The following is a 15918-nucleotide window of genomic DNA, read 5'->3' as shown; positions in this document are numbered from 1 at the left end:
ATAACCTTTTAAAAGTAGCTTCCCAGATCTGAAGCTGGCTCGGAAATGTAACTGGCATTATAACACCCCCTCTGATACTGAATGATAGACAGGTTTTTTTTAAATGGCTGGCTGGAATGCTTGCTAGTGACAGCCTTCTCCAACTACTTTTATTCATTAAAGATATCCTCAAAGGAGTTTAGGGTGCCAGTTATCCCCATTCTCTTTTTTTAATCCTCACCGCAACTCTATGAGCTAAATGAAAATGAGAGACATTGACTGAGCAGGATTCTCATGGCTGATTGAGATTTGAATCTGGGTCTCCCTAGTCATAATTCAGCCCTAAGAACAACAGCAAAGGGACTCTGGGGCTGCATAATTATGGTATTCCTCTTCCAATATCATGTATGCCCTACCATAGAAAAGGGCCGCACATTCAGTAAGTTAAAAAATGGATTACTTACAACCCTTTCAAATGTCATGAAAGCTGCACAGTCAGTAAAACTTTGTTTAGGTTTCTAAAGGGTGAAAGTTCCTAGGTTGGTGGCATAGAAACTCAAGAGTGGCTTGTGGGAGCCATGCAGTCTGAGCTGGAGCAATGAGCTCAAGCCTCTTCAAACGTTAAGCTTCTCGGGTAGACTGCATGGGGACCCATCTCCTCCCAAGGTAGGGGGAAGCGACCTCACTAAACCTGGCAGGACAGCTTGGTGTATAGATTGAAGTTCTTCATGCATTAATTAGACTTAGGCCTGTAGATTATCTGAGACTGGTTATCCGACAAAGCACAGGCCCTCGGTGCATACCTAAAGCTGAACAATGCTGGGACCAGATGAATCTCTACAGAGACTGTGTTTCCCAACCAGAGAGCTGTTACTGAAAACACAGTCCTTTGGTTCATAGGCCCATGGACTTCCTTTGAGGATGAAATATGTAGGAAGGTTGTCCTAACAGATCTTGCATAGCAGGAAGGCTGATATGGGGAGAGGTGCTCTTTCAGATAAGCAGCTCCCAAGCCATTTAAGGTGTTCTACAGCATACCCCAAACCCTGAACTGGGCCTGGCAGTTAATGGGCAGCCAGAGCAGGTTAGCAAGAAGAGGTTCCCATTTCTGGGGGAAATCCAATAGGTGTGTTGTTGCTAACAACCCATTTGCAATAGAAAAAATATCCATTTGCTAATAAACACCCCACCCCACCCCCCAAATAAAAATCTGGAGGCACCCAAACACAGTGTTAGTATGGTTCTCACAGCAAAATCCAAATATTTCTACTGGATATCAATTCCCTTCTATGAAAATATGCAGAAAACTGAACACTCTTTCACTGACTAGAGGATGAAAATCTCATAACATCTGTTTTTCTGCAGTCAGGATTTACAGAGATATTGGCACATCCTGCCCTTCTTGTTTACTCTTCAGGAGATCAGTAGGAATCCCAGGCTCCTACCCAACATCACCCTGGGCTACAACCTCTATGACAGCAATTTCAATGGAAGAATGACTTATGAAGCTGTGCTAGACCTGCTGTCTGGTGGGCAGAAGAATGTTCCAAACTACATCTGTGAAAAACAGAATAAGCTGCTGGCCGTTCTAGAAGGAGGTGACTCTGCTCTTTCCAGCCTCATTTCAACCATTCTGAGCATTTATAAAATCCCACAGGTATGAACTGAGGGAAGCGGTGGCTGGGTTGGGGGCTGAGCCAATATTCACATTACAATGACTGTATATAAAGATGTATCTTTCTGTCTAGGGTTTCTTAGATCCTATGTTTGTTTTCTGTTATTACTGAATTATGGGGCTAGGTGTTTTATTTTGTTTTGGTTTTGGTTTTGGTTTTGGTTTTGCTTTTGCTTTTTTGCAGCTCTGTTTCACTCATGTATTCAGTCACTGCATTCTCATCAAAGCAGTCCTGGTGTTTTTTGGTTTGGTTTCCAATAGTTTGTTCACAGGCTGCAGTGATGGATGTTTTTAGCTTGGTCCAATGTTCATCGATGTTATCAGAGAATTCTGAAAAAAGATAGTCCTTAAGAGTCATTTGGAAGCAATCCCGCTTCAGAGGATCTTGAAGGGCTTGACTGTTCATTTTGTGCCTTGGTTTCCTTCCTTGAAGCCTGCTTTACAGTATAATCTTATAGCCATCATGGAGCGTATTAATTGGTGATCAGCAGTCGTCAGCACTCGTCATAGCTCTGCTGAGGAGCACATTGCGGTGATCTTCAGGTGCCAGTGGTTTGACCGAAGATGCCTCCATGAAGTTTTTAATTTATTTATTTTTGTCGAAAAGAGTTTGTTGCTAATAGCAAGGTTGTGCGCTGCACATATCATCAAAAGTAAGATTCCGTTCTGCTTGCTGTTGCCAATTCCTTCTTTCCTAATAGTCCCAGGCCACACATCAAAATCTCGCCCAACTCTTGCATTAAAATCACCCAAGAGGATAATTTTATCTTCCTTAGGTGTCTCTGAGAGTGCACACACTACGTTGTCAAATATGGTTTATTTACACAGACATACAACCTGAGCCTATGATGGAGGGGTTCACAGCATTAGTGAAGGGGTGAAGACTGAGAGAGCCAGACGGGAGCCATCTTATCTTGTACCCTTACCAGGCAAAAGGCCATTTTCTATTCTCTAGAAGAGCCAGCTAAGAGCAAACCAGGTCTCTGTTATATTTTGCAAGAACAGCAGTTGCATGCTTGTGGTTAGGGGAATTTTGCATGTACTAAGCTATTTCTGAGAAACGAGCCCCTGACTAACACAATAACAGGATGTTGCCCACCACGAAGACCGCAAGACCCCGGAGATGGGCTCTATTTAGAAACCACAGCCCATTCCCAGAAATGTGTGGGCTAGGGGCCCATTTACTGGAAATAGTGAAGAGGTCAAGCAGCTTATAAGCCAGCAGCGCCATCTAGTGATTAGTGCAAGCTTGAAACCGAACACGGCAGCCACCAATCTGATTGGTAGAGCTATGATGAATATGCAATAGATGGGAGGGGTAAGGGGCTGAACTATGCTTAGCAAGAAAGGTATATAAGTAGACCACCCCCTTTGGAGGGTGGGCATTTTCTCATTTTACTGAAATGCACCCTTTTGCTTTTGTCTGGCAAAACCAAATAAAAACTTTTTCTTTAAGAAACTTTGCTGCCTGATCTTTACATTCTTGGTCTGAAAACCGATGTCCCTTTCATTTGGTGCCGTGACTCGGATCCTAAGGACCTTAAGTCCTGACCAGGAGGCAGCTCCCTTGCCCTCTGGGCAGGGACGGCAGGGGGCCAACAGACCTCCTGCTTCCAAGGCGCCCACCGAACTGTTTCTTCGGAGGAGGACAGAAGGCGACTTGACCCTCTGCTGTCTGCATCCTGGAGGAGAGCAACGGATTAAAGAACCGAGGTTCCTAGGTCTCAGAATCAGCCGGCAGTGGGTGAGTAGATGACAACGGGTCCCGATAGGGTAACCTCCTTATTTAATAATTAAGGAGAAGGGGGGTCCTGATCACACCCCCAGTGTGTCTGGACAAAGGGGGAAGGAGTGTCCCCCTGGTATCCAATCACACTTAGGTATTAAGAAGAGGTAAAAGAGGGGTGGAATTGCTGGGTGGTTAGTTGGATTGTACAACGTCTGGCGAAAGAGGCACTCTTGTGCACGTATGTTACAGGGTGACTGTATGAATGAATGGGGCCGGGATTTAGTCATCCCTTGGCCGCGCGGAAGTAGGATTGTGCATTTCTCTGTCCGGGCGACCGCGACGAGTCACAATCTGCAGCAAAAGGTGTATGTTTGGAAAGAGTGACACCGTCCGGAAAAAGTCTGAATTGATTCTGTGAGTTTGTGAATTTTTGGTGTGGTGACGTTGTAAAGGGCCATACTAAATATGGGTGGGGGTGCATCGACCGGGAATGTTACTCCCCTTCAATGTATGTTGAACAACTTTAAAAAAGGCTTCAGCGGAGACTACGGTGTCACTATGACACCAGAACGCCTAAGAACTCTGTGTGAATTAGACTGGCCAACGCAAGGAACGGAATGGCCGTCCATCGGCACCTTTGACCGGTCCCTGGTCGCCAGTTTATGGGGAAATATCATCAAGGACCAGGGGGGACATCCTGACCAGATCCCCTATATAGACAGTTGGCTGAGTGTGGTAGATAAAAACCCCCCCTGGTTGAAGAAATGCAGGACTGAATATTGCAAAGTCATGGCCCTCAGGGCTGAAGTTAGGGGCACAAAGTCAGGAAAATGTCCCAAGAAACCCATTTACCAGGGACCCGAGGCTGAAGTCTTAGCCCCACCGCCGTATGTTCCACCGACCGTAGTGGCCCCCTTAGGAGAACAGGGACAAGCCCCTCAAGTCCCCAACGCTCCACCATTGCCGCCGCCCCAATATGTTCCAATAGGCGCTGAAGGGGGAAAACCTGCCCCAGGAGAAGACCAGACAGAACCCAGTGATCAGATCCTAGAAGAAATATATCCCCACCTTAAAACCTTGAGGGAAGAGGCGGCCAAAAAGAGGACCAATACCGTCATGTATCGAGACGCTGTAAAAGCTTATGGCCAGGCCCGATACAAAGCATTGAGCTTATATATGAAACAATGTAAGGCCGCTGCAGAGGCGAAAGCAGCAATAATGACCCCCCTTCGCGTGGTTTATGATGGCCCGCCTCCGGCACCCCCGGCGCCTGCAGCAGGAGCAGCCGGCGGCGATAACCCGCCACCTCCCCAAAGAACATTTACCCTTCAATATGTTCCTTTTACCACAACTGATTTGTTTAACTGGAAGACCCACACCCCGCCATTCGCTGAAAAACCCCAGGCAATGTTGGACCTACTGTCCTCTATATTTGCAGCCCATGAGCCCACCTGGCCAGATTGCCAGCAATTACTGAATACCCTTTTCACCTCGGAGGAAAGGAGGAGAATCAATACCCAGGCTTTGGAATATTTGAGGGATCAACAGGTGGATGAACAGGAATGGCCAAATCGGTATCCCCTTGCGGACCCACATTGGGATCCAAATAATGCAGATAGCCGTACCACCCTAACCACCTACCGAGAAATTCTCCTACATGGAGTACGTAGGGCAGCTAAAAAACCCACTGACCTGTCCAAAGTTTCGAGTGTCCTGCAACGGCCAGACGAGAGTCCTGGCGACTTCTTGGAACGCCTGATAGACGCTTACCGAACTTGGACTCCCTTCGACCCCGAAACCCCCGCACATGAGTTGATGGTCAATGCCTCCTTCATTGGACAGTGTGCAAAAGACATTAGAGTAAAAATTCAAAAACAACCCGGGTTCCAAGGCATGACCAGGTCCCAACTCATGGCCATCGCCCAGAAGGTCTTTGAGCAGAGGGGGGATGTGGAGAAGAAGGAGAAAAAGCAGTGGATGAAGGAAAAGGCAGCAGTGATAGCCGCGGCAATCGCGCACCGCCCAGGGAACCGGGAGGTCCGCCGCAGTCAGTCAGAGCCCCGCAGCCGAGGGGGAGGAAAAAATCAAGGCTTAAGAAGAAACCAGTGTGCGATATGCAAACAAGAGGGCCACTGGAAAGCCGAGTGCCCCCAGAACCAGCCAGGAAGCATGGGAGGAGGCCGAGGACGGGAACGCCGGGGCAGGATAGTGGAAGGAAGATACGCCAGAGGACCAGACCGGACAGACCTTGTGGGTCTGGCAGCCATGGGCGATTATGAAGACTAGGATGGACCGGGTTCCTCCCTTGTAGGCACACAGCCAGCCTTCTCAGGTTCCCAATCGGAACCCATGGTCAAAATCAAATTAGGGAACCGACTTATCAATTTTATGATCGATACCGGCGCCCAATACTCAGTCTTGACTACTCCCCTTCAACGTGAAAGCCAGAGAACAGTGAACATAGTGGGGGCCACTGGCAATTATTCAAGAAAACCGTTCCTACAACCCTTGGACTGTCAGATCGGGGGGCGTCACCTGACCCATCAATTCTTGTACATACCTGAGTGCCCAGTGCCCTTGTTAGGAAGAGACGTCCTCTCCAAACTACAGGCTCAAATTACCTTCACCCCCAAGGGACCCGAGTTGAAATTGCCCCCACAGGCAAGTGGCATAATGTCAGTTACAGTGCCCAGAGAACATTCATGGCGATTTCTAGCAGCATTGGCCGCCGAGCCCCAGCCAGTCTCTGCGAATGATCATATCCCGAAAAACCTTAAAGCGCCACCTGGCGTCTGGGCTGAAGACAATCCTCCGGGATTAGCCATCAATATACCACCTATCATAGTCAAATTAAAGCCTTTTGCAACGCCAGTATCTGTAAGACAGTATCCCTTGCCACGCCAGGCAGTGGAAGGAATAAAGAAACATTTAGACCGTTTACTTCAGTATGGGTTACTCAAACCTTGCCAATCTGAATGGAACACCCCTCTACTGCCAGTTAAAAAGCCTCACACCAATGACTACCGTCCAGCACAGGACTTAAGGGTCGTCAACCAAGCCACAGAGACCCTACACCCCAACGTGCCAAACCCATATACCTTATTAAGTCTCATCCCACCGGAAGCCACCTTCTTCACCGTTCTAGACCTTAAAGATGCCTTTTTCTGTTGCCGCCTGGCCCCTCAAAGCCAACCCCTTTTCGCCTTCCAGTGGGAGGATCCAGTGACCGGTACAAAAGGGCAACTCACTTGGACGAGACTTCCCCAAGGGTTTAAGAACTCCCCCACTCTTTTTGGCACAGCATTGGCAAAAGACCTGGCGCGGTACAATTCCGTGCCTGGCCACAAGGTGGTGCTCCAGTACGTTGATGACATCATTCTTGCGGCAGTGGACTATGAGACTTGTAGGGAGGGCACCGAAGAATTGCTCCACCTGCTGTGGGAGGCAGGATACAAAGTTTCCCGAAAGAAAGCTCAATTATGTCAAGAAGAAGTGAAGTACTTAGGTTTTAATGTGTCACACCAGCAGAGGGCACTGCGCCCTGAGAGAAAGGAAGCCATCTGTTGCATGAAGGAACCCACTACCAGAAAACAGTTGAGGGGTTTCCTAGGAGCAGCAGGCTTTTGCAGAATCTGGATCCCAGCCTTCAGTATTTTAGCCAAACCCCTCAATGAGAGTACTAGAGGAGGAGAAAGAGATCCCTTTGAATGGGGGCCGGCACAACAAGAAGCCTTTGAGACTATTAAACAATGCCTCATGGCCGCACCAGCCCTGGGTTTGCCAAATCCCGGAAAAGCATTCCAATTGTATGTGCATGAACAAAACGGCGTAGCCGCTGGGGTCCTGACTCAGAAGCTAGGCAGTTGGAATCGGCCCGTCGCCTACCTCTCCAAACAATTAGACCCCACAGCGAAAGGATGGCCACCCTGTATGCGGGCCGTGGCCGCCACCGCCACCATAGTAGAAGAAGCAGGCAAGTTCACGTTCGGCCAAGAAATGCATGTGAATGTGCCCCACTCCGTTCTTACCCTTATGGAATTTAAGGGGAACTATTGGATGACCAACCCTCGCATGGCCAAGTACCAAGGCCTGCTGTGTGAAAACCCCAGAATACATCTACGAGTTGTCAATACCCTCAATCCAGCTACTCTACTGCCCTTGCCTGACACAGATACTATAGAACACCACGATTGTCTCCAAGTGATGGATGAGGTTTATTCCAGTAGACCGGACCTGAAGGATGAGCCGCTGAAGAATCCAGACGTTGTATACTACACAGATGGTAGTAGTTTCGTCCTGGACGGCGTCCGGAAAGCCGGGTATGCTGTAGTGACCAATGAGGAAGTTGTGGAAGCAGAACCTCTGTCCCCCGGCACCTCTGCCCAAAAGGCCGAGTTGATTGGACTAACCAGGGCCCTGCAATTGGCAGCTGGATGTAAGGCTAACATCTACACAGATTCCAAGTACGCCTTCTTAACCCTGCATGCGCATGGAGCCCTCTGGAAGGAGCGGGGCTTGATCGGAGCCCACGGGAAAGCCCTGAAATACGGTCCAGAAGTTGAGACCCTACTGGAAGCGGTATGGGGTCCCGAAAAGATTGCCGTGATGCACTGCAAGGGCCACGGGAGAGGCAGGGACATGGTCACTAGGGGCAACCGGAAGGCAGACAGTGCGGCTCGGGAAGCAGCTCTGAAACCTCCACCAGCACTCAATGCAGCCCTCATCCCAGAATTCACTCCAGACGACGTGCAACCACGCTACACACCTGAAGAAAAGCAGTGGGCATGCCAGGAAGGAGCGACACTCCAGGAAGGATGGTTCCGTCTACCTGACAACCGTGTGTTTGTGCCCCAACATCTGGCCTCCGTGATTGTGAAGAACTACCACGAATCCACTCATCTGGGGGGTCCAGCTGCCAGGGCGCACCTTGGGAGACTTTTCTATATCACTAACCTTGCTCAATTAGTTGCTGCTATATCTCAGAGGTGTGTCCTGTGCGCCAAGAACACCCCCAGACAAGGCCACCTCCCTCCACCGGGAGTACAACACGTTGGCTTTACCCCTATGGAAAGCCTGATTGTGGACTTCACTGAACTACCATCCGCAAGGGGCATCAAATACCTGCTTGTGTTTGTCTGCACCCTGACGGGCTGGACAGAGGCCTACCCCACTAGAACAGAAAAAGCTCGTGAGGTGACCAAGAAACTATTGAATGAACTCCTACCCCGCTTTGGCCTCCCCAGAAGTATTGGCAGCGACAATGGGCCGGCCTTCATCGATAAGGTTGTGCAAGAAGTATGCAAAGCGCTGCAGATTAGATGGAGGCTCCACACAGCGTACCGACCCCAGAGCTCAGGGAAAACCGAACGCATGAATCGCACCCTGAAGACCCATTTGGCCAAACTGACACAAGAGACAGGACTATGCTGGATAGATGTCCTGCCCCTTGCTTTGTTTCGGGTCCGGAGTGCTCCAACCAAGAGACTGAGACTGTCACCCTTTGAACTTTTGTATGGCAGGCCACCCCCTTTCGTCAGAGACCTCCCCGCCAGTTTGGGCCGGGTGGGAGACCATATTACCCAGGAACAAGTGCAATCCTTGTCCCGTGTGTTTGCTTCCCTTTCCAGGTACACCCTCGAGCGCACACCCTGCAGTCTCGCTGAGCCGGTCCACCAGTTCCAGCCAGGGGACTCCGTGTGGTTGAAAGAGTGGAAGCGCGACCCTCTCATCCCGAAGTGGCGAGGCCCGTACACCGTCCTCCTCTCCACTCCTACCGCGGTGAAAGTAGCCGAGGTGACTCCCTGGATCCATCACACACGTCTGAAGAAGTCTGAGGGTGTCTGGACGTGCAAAAGCAACCCTGCTGACCCTCTGAAATTGACTCTCTCCAAGAACCCTTGTGTCTGACGCCACCGGAAGCGCGTCAGGCCACGGGCAACGGTTCCTGCGACGGATCATCACCTTGCGTCTGACGCCACCGGAAGCGCGTCAGGCCACGGGCAACTGTTCCTGCGACTGATCATCACAAAGACTTTCACAGAGACTTTCCCCTTTCTCTATTCTGTGCCTACCGTTTTGTTCTATGTCCTATCGTCCTGACCCCACCGAGCCATACCAATCCTTCTGGCCTGCTGACCTCTGCTACGAGTGGTTCGTCCTACCGGTGGTAAGGGACGGCGTCCTTGTCGGCTATTGGGAGCGGGGGCCTCACAGGGCAGCGGCAGTGAGGCATCCCACTTACCCTCTGTGGCTCCTTGTCCACGACACGTCCCAACGCACGTGGGTATTGCTCCTACGCGAAGTCGAGGAAACGGTCGAACTCTATCGAGTTTTCGCCCGCTCCTGTTTTGGAGGGGAGATATCCCACTGCCTAAGGGGGGGGAGAGCACTGGACCGGGGAGGTGGAGCACAGTACCAACCCCATTTGGCATACCACGCCCGGACCCTGACCCGGGTGTTGAAGGAATATTGGCTCAGGTGTTGAATGGGAGGGAGCTTGACCCCGGGGCGTATTGAGATTGCTGAACAAGTACCCGTAAATCCCGCAGCCCCACCTGTGGTTGTTGTGGTGGCTCGAACCTCCCAAAATCCCAGAGTAAGACCTGAACTAATAGGCTTGGTGACCCCACACCCAATACCTGTGGATGTGGCAGGATATTCTTGTGGCTGCATAAGGGTTGCCACCCCAGGGTTTCAGCCTCCCTTCGCCCTGGTTAGAGGCCACGTGGGCGACAACCACCCAATAGGACCAGCAGGCCGGCAGACAGTACTCCTAGCTTCAGAAGAATCCAGACCCTGGTATAGGCCCTGGAACGTTAGGGGTCCTGAACTAGCGGAGCTCCTGGACGTTGCATATCGCCAGGCCCAGGAAGGACGCTACCGCTGGTATCTTGGTAACTAGATATAGAAATCTCACCGCATGCAGAGACGCCCTTCCCCGTTAGAACCCTATCACGAGGACTGGTCAGCACAACAGTGTTACACGTGGTTTGCCCGGCCAGTAACCCGGAGCAGCTTCTTTTTGCAGGAAGGAGCGTTCAGGTGTGGCCACTATACATTTACCCTGCGTCAACACCCCGTTCTTCCCTTGTGGCTGGTCTACAGAGCTTCGGAGGCTCAGGAGTGGGCTCTTAGGCCCTTCGGCCTCATCCGGGGAGTGGGCCCCGTCTTCGAAACTTACAGGGTCTACCGCCACCCCCGCAGTTCCCAAGGCCTAGCAGTGTTCCACTTCCGGACAGACACCTTTCCCTGGGAAGAGTGGGAACGCTACGTGTGTGCACGCTGTTCACGCCGTAGCACGGCCAGAAGTTAGAAGCCCCATGCCCTGGCCTTGGTGGGCCACCCTCCTTTTTGCTTGCGGCATTGCCATTTTTGTAGGATTCCTGTGTTGGTGGTACAGTCCCCTGTTCTGCGGTACTGAACAAGATGAGGAATCAGGTCATCCTCTGGCTCCTATGGGTCCTCACCTCGCAAATGGCCACGGGGTGGAAGGACAATACCTTCCTAAACATGACAACGGCGGTAGCCAAGAGCCTGAATAGGTCAGAATGTTGGGTATGCGTGCACGTCCCCATGCATATGGGGCAGGGGATCCCCATAACGGGAGTACCTTTCTCTATGAATGCAACTTCTTTTCTACGTCTGCTGATAGTTGGGCCCCCATGGCTGAACGACTCCTACAGGGTTCCCCAACACCACATTTGGAGACTTGACAGGGTCATAGAGGGAGGCCCGTGCATCCACAGGAGTATACCACCTGTGGACAGTGCCGTTTGGAAAGCCTACTACAGGAACCATACTCCCCCTGACGATTGGTGGCAGCCGGACATTCCAGACGAGGTTTTTGTGGGCAATCACTCAGGGTGTACTTACATACATAATGTGACTCGCGCTAAACAGACCTTACACCACCCCTGGCACTACGCCACCGGGCCCCTTGCAACGCCAGGGTGGAAAAAGGGATGGTTCTGGCTTTGCGATCACACAGCTTACAAGACATTGCCTCGCAATTGGTATGGGACCTGCACCCTAGGAACCTTGGCCCCAGGCCTCACGATCCATGACACCTTCCCGGGAGTGGCCCGCCCCCACTACCGCAGGGCGGACAACCCCCTGGTGGTCAGAAACACCGGCTTTCACTCCTTTATGAGAGCGTTTTTCCCTGGCCTTGGAGTTTATGAGGTAGAACGAGCACTGGTCAATATTTCAGCCTCACTGGAGATCTTTGCGGCCTCCACCGCAGATGCTTTAACCTCCCTGCAGGAAGAGCTGGCACAAATGGCTCTAGTGGCTAACTCCACAGCTGATGCCCTTATGGCCCTTCAGCTGGAAATCAGGCAGATGGCCGCTACCACCTTACAGAACAGGATTGCTTTGGACTACCTACTGGCCAGCCAGGGAGGGGTTTGTGCCTTTCTGAACTCCTCCTGCTGCGTATACATTAACCGAGACCAACGCGTGTTGACAGATATTTGGCGCATTAGGGAGTTAGCATCCATATACAACCAAAGTAAACGTGTGGAGAATGATGTTGAGCGCATTAAGAAGCAAGCTGACTTGTTCCACAAGATTAGTCAAGATGGTACAGGTCTTCCCAGTATTTGGAATTGGCTTACCTCTTGGCTCCCAGGATGGTCATGGTTAAAGGAGATTTTACTTGTGGTTCTGGTTTTCTTTCTTATTGTAATCGCCTTATCATGCTTTGTGCCTTGTCTTATTCAGATTGTACGCCAAATGGTGAGCCGCTCAGTTAATGCAGCAACACGCACACAGGTTCTGGCTCTCTACGATTTTGCATCTATAGGTCCATCAACCGAAGATGAGGAACCTTGACCTGGGTTCTGCATCTTCGGGATGGAAAGGGGGGAATGAAGGGGTGAAGACTGAGAGAGCCAGACGGGAGCCATCTTATCTTGTACCCTTACCAGGCAAAAGGCCATTTTCTATTCTCTAGAAGAGCCAGCTAAGAGCAAACCAGGTCTCTGTTATATTTTGCAAGAACAGCAGTTGCATGCTTGTGGTTAGGGGAATTTTGCATGTACTAAGCTATTTCTGAGAAACGAGCCCCTGACTAACACAATAACAGGATGTTGCCCACCACGAAGACCGCAAGACCCCGGAGATGGGCTCTATTTAGAAACCACAGCCCATTCCCAGAAATGTGTGGGCTAGGGGCCCATTTACTGGAAATAGTGAAGAGGTCAAGCAGCTTATAAGCCAGCAGCGCCATCTAGTGATTAGTGCAAGCTTGAAACCGAACACGGCAGCCACCAATCTGATTGGTAGAGCTATGATGAATATGCAATAGATGGGAGGGGTAAGGGGCTGAACTATGCTTAGCAAGAAAGGTATATAAGTAGACCACCCCCTTTGGAGGGTGGGCATTTTCTCATTTTACTGAAATGCACCCTTTTGCTTTTGTCTGGCAAAACCAAATAAAAACTTTTTCTTTAAGAAACTTTGCTGCCTGATCTTTACATTCTTGGTCTGAAAACCGATGTCCCTTTCATTAACACCCCAAGAGGACCTTTCTTCTCCCAAACCTGCAGGGCTTCAATTACAGCAGAAATCAGGCATGCCTTTCTCTCGGTCTTCCCAGCCTGCAGCTTTGCTTCCAGCTTCCAGCTCACATAATTCCACTCTGCCTTTTGTATTTCTAACTACCACTGAGTTGAGGGAGATGGGCCCAGCACAGAGCCACTCCCTTAGTGTCCTTAATGGCCCATACTTATGGGGCCATGACCAAGAGCCTTGTCTGGCTATTCAACAATTTGAATCTTTGCTTCGATTTCCTGGATTGAGGAATTAGAAGGGTTTCTGAATACAGCATACCCACCCACAGCATTGCCAAGCTCATAACACTGTATTTCACTTTGTGCATTTAGCTTATGTAGAGTACCACATTTTGGAATGTGTGCTCCAAAAGCAGGCAATATACCTTTTAAATACATAAAAATCTTGGCTCTCAAGTTCAGATACAACTAACCAATCATAATGATGAACATTTTCTTAGTTATTCATGGGTTTAGGTTTTTTATTAGGTTTTTAAAATATTTTTTTCAAATTTATACATTTCATTAGTTTTACAATCAATTAAACAGATCAAATTTTGACTTTCTTCTCCCTCTTTTGCAGTTCCTTAAATTTATTTTTTAATACCTTCTGCATATCCAAGTTCATTTAACTTGCTCATTTATTTATCTACTGTAAATATATGCTCTTAGAAAACTGCAGGTTATTACATTAATCCTGCTAATGTTTTTATCTGTTTACAATTTATCTGTAAATATTCAATAAACCATTTCCATGCTTTTATAAAAAGTTTGTTATCTTGATTTCTCATTCTTCCAGTAAGTTTTGCCACTTCTCCATATTCCATGAGTTTTTGCATCCATTCTTCCTATTTGGGATTTCTGCTTCTTTCCACTTTGGGGCAAGTAACATTCTTGCTGCTGTAGTAGCATACACAAATAAATTTCTATAAAATTTAGGATGTGAGGGTGATCTGGCTGCAACATAAATCACCCCATTGTTGCACTTGGTCCTGAATACAATTGAAAAACCCAAACTCTTCCTTTTTCTCCTAGGTCAGTTATGGTTTTGCTAGTCGTGCATCAACTGATAAATCTCAGTTCCCTTTCTCCTATCGGATGGTCCCAAAACAAGAAGCTCCTCACCTGGCTGTGGTCAAATTGCTCCTGCATTTCAAATGGACGTGGATCGGTCTCCTTGCACCAGACAATGACGATGGAGAAAGGTTCATGAGGACCTTCACAGCTGCGGTCACAAAGAATGATATTTGTGTGGCCTTCTCAGAAAGTATCAAAGAAACTGAGGCTTATAATCCAAAGCACCTGAATTCATTTCTCAGACAGCATGAAGTCAATGTAGTTGTCTACCATGGAAGCGTTCGATCCACTATTATTGTAAACACGTATATCACACTAAGTGCGAAAATGGTTAAAAAAACAGTGGGGAAAGTCTGGGTCTCAACAGTTCTTCAGGATCTCACTTTGAGTCTAATAGCTCATTATGATCCCCACTCTGTCCCTGCTTCTTTGTCCTTCTTAATCCAGACAAAGAAGGCAAAATATGAAACATTTGAACCATATGCTCCTGAAATCATCCAGTTTATAAAGACATCATTTAAGTGTTCTCTTTCAAGGAATTCTGAGCGAGTCCAGAAAAGATGCACAGAGAATAAAGAACTGGGGACCTTGTCACAAGATTTTACTGAGAGAACGCTGTCTCAAGACAGCTACAGTATTTACAACACTATCCAGGCCATGGCAAGTGTCCTGAGTGCTGTATACTCATCCAAACCAAGCCAGAGGGCCATGGTGGGAAGTGCTAAGATGGATCTTCAAAGACTACAGCCGTGGCAGGTAGGATCTTGTGTTTTTATCTTGTGACACACTCTGAGATCTTTCAATGAAGAACAGTATATAAATCCAATTAATAATAATAATAACAATCCTTTCTCTCACGCACCATCAAACTTTAGCTCATTAATTAAATACATATTTGAGGACATATTGAAGGTCTGGACAGAGGTGATTTTTCAAACCCGTATCTGAGGAAAACCCATTTCGTCAAGTTTCTGATGCATCTCTGAAATATACACAGAGTCGAGTGTGGATCCTTGTAAAAGGGGGGGGCGGTTATTTCCTCCTCTCTGGGCATGTTTTGGGGCAAAATTCCAGGATCCAGCAGCCTGCCCCTATTTCCCAAAGTGGAGGTGGCGGGGACAGCAGCTTCCAATGAGATCTCACCAGCAGCTGGTGCCACTGCCAGGGCTGCTTCTTTGCCAAAGGCTTCCATGTGGGCCTTGCCTCTTGGCCTTCCACTACCCAAGGCAGGGTCCTCACCCACCTTATGGCTGGGCAGACAGTAGCAGACAAATACCTGTGGGAAAGCAGCAAACAGAAAAAAAATTCTATGGTGGTATTATGATACTGCTAGTTGTTCTTTTCAATCTTTTTCTGATACATAAATAGTAATTGTGTTTTGTATTACATTAGTAATACTCAATATCTCAATGGGTTAATGCACCTAGCTGAGTCCTTGAGGGACTGCACCATTGCTCCAAGTGGGCAAGGCTCATGTATGCAGATTTGTTCCTCGTTTGCTAATTCTGGGTGTGTTTTCCTGTACCATTTTAGCTGCACTCTTTCCTAAGAAACCTCCACCTTTACAACTTTTCCATGGATGAGAATGGGGAGCTGGCAGCTGACTTTGACATTGTCAACTGGGTGGCGTTTCCCAATAAGTCCCTTGTTGGGTTGAAAGTTGGGAGTGTACAGAGATCAGCATCTCCAGAGAAAATCAAGTTTGCCATTGACCAGAACGCCATTGTGTGGCCCAGGTGGTTCAAACAGGTGGGTCAAATAATTAATCACATCTTATTCTCTTAGATACCTCAGACCAAGCAATACTATGGTCTTGGCCTGTTGGCAGCAAACTGACACCTGCATATCTTATGCTGCAGTCCTAAACCCATTGTATGATTCAATCCTAGCTGCACTCTATGTCGTGA

The 15918-nt window shown here is 48.7% G+C and overlaps 1 protein-coding gene across 1 annotated transcript in view; it reads left to right on the top strand.

Annotated features, from left to right (window-relative positions):
* The window catches only part of LOC309526185 (vomeronasal type-2 receptor 26-like), a gene marked incomplete at both ends in the record, with an annotated part of 32229 nt that overhangs the window by 9667 nt on the left and 6644 nt on the right, over window positions 1-15918 (top strand). Inside the window, one exon of the mRNA XM_082212100.1 lies at window positions 1397-1636. Within this exon, the coding sequence (XP_082068226.1) occupies window positions 1397-1636 (240 nt within the window). The remainder of the gene's footprint in view (window positions 1-1396; window positions 1637-15918) is intronic.

The sequence above is a fragment of the Podarcis vaucheri genome, assembly GCF_965113315.1.
Source record: "Podarcis vaucheri genome assembly, chromosome: 2".
Taxonomy (NCBI): Eukaryota; Metazoa; Chordata; class Lepidosauria; order Squamata; family Lacertidae; genus Podarcis; species Podarcis vaucheri.
The sequence above is the reverse complement of the archived record's forward strand: the minus strand, read 5'-3'. Positions and strand labels throughout refer to the sequence as shown.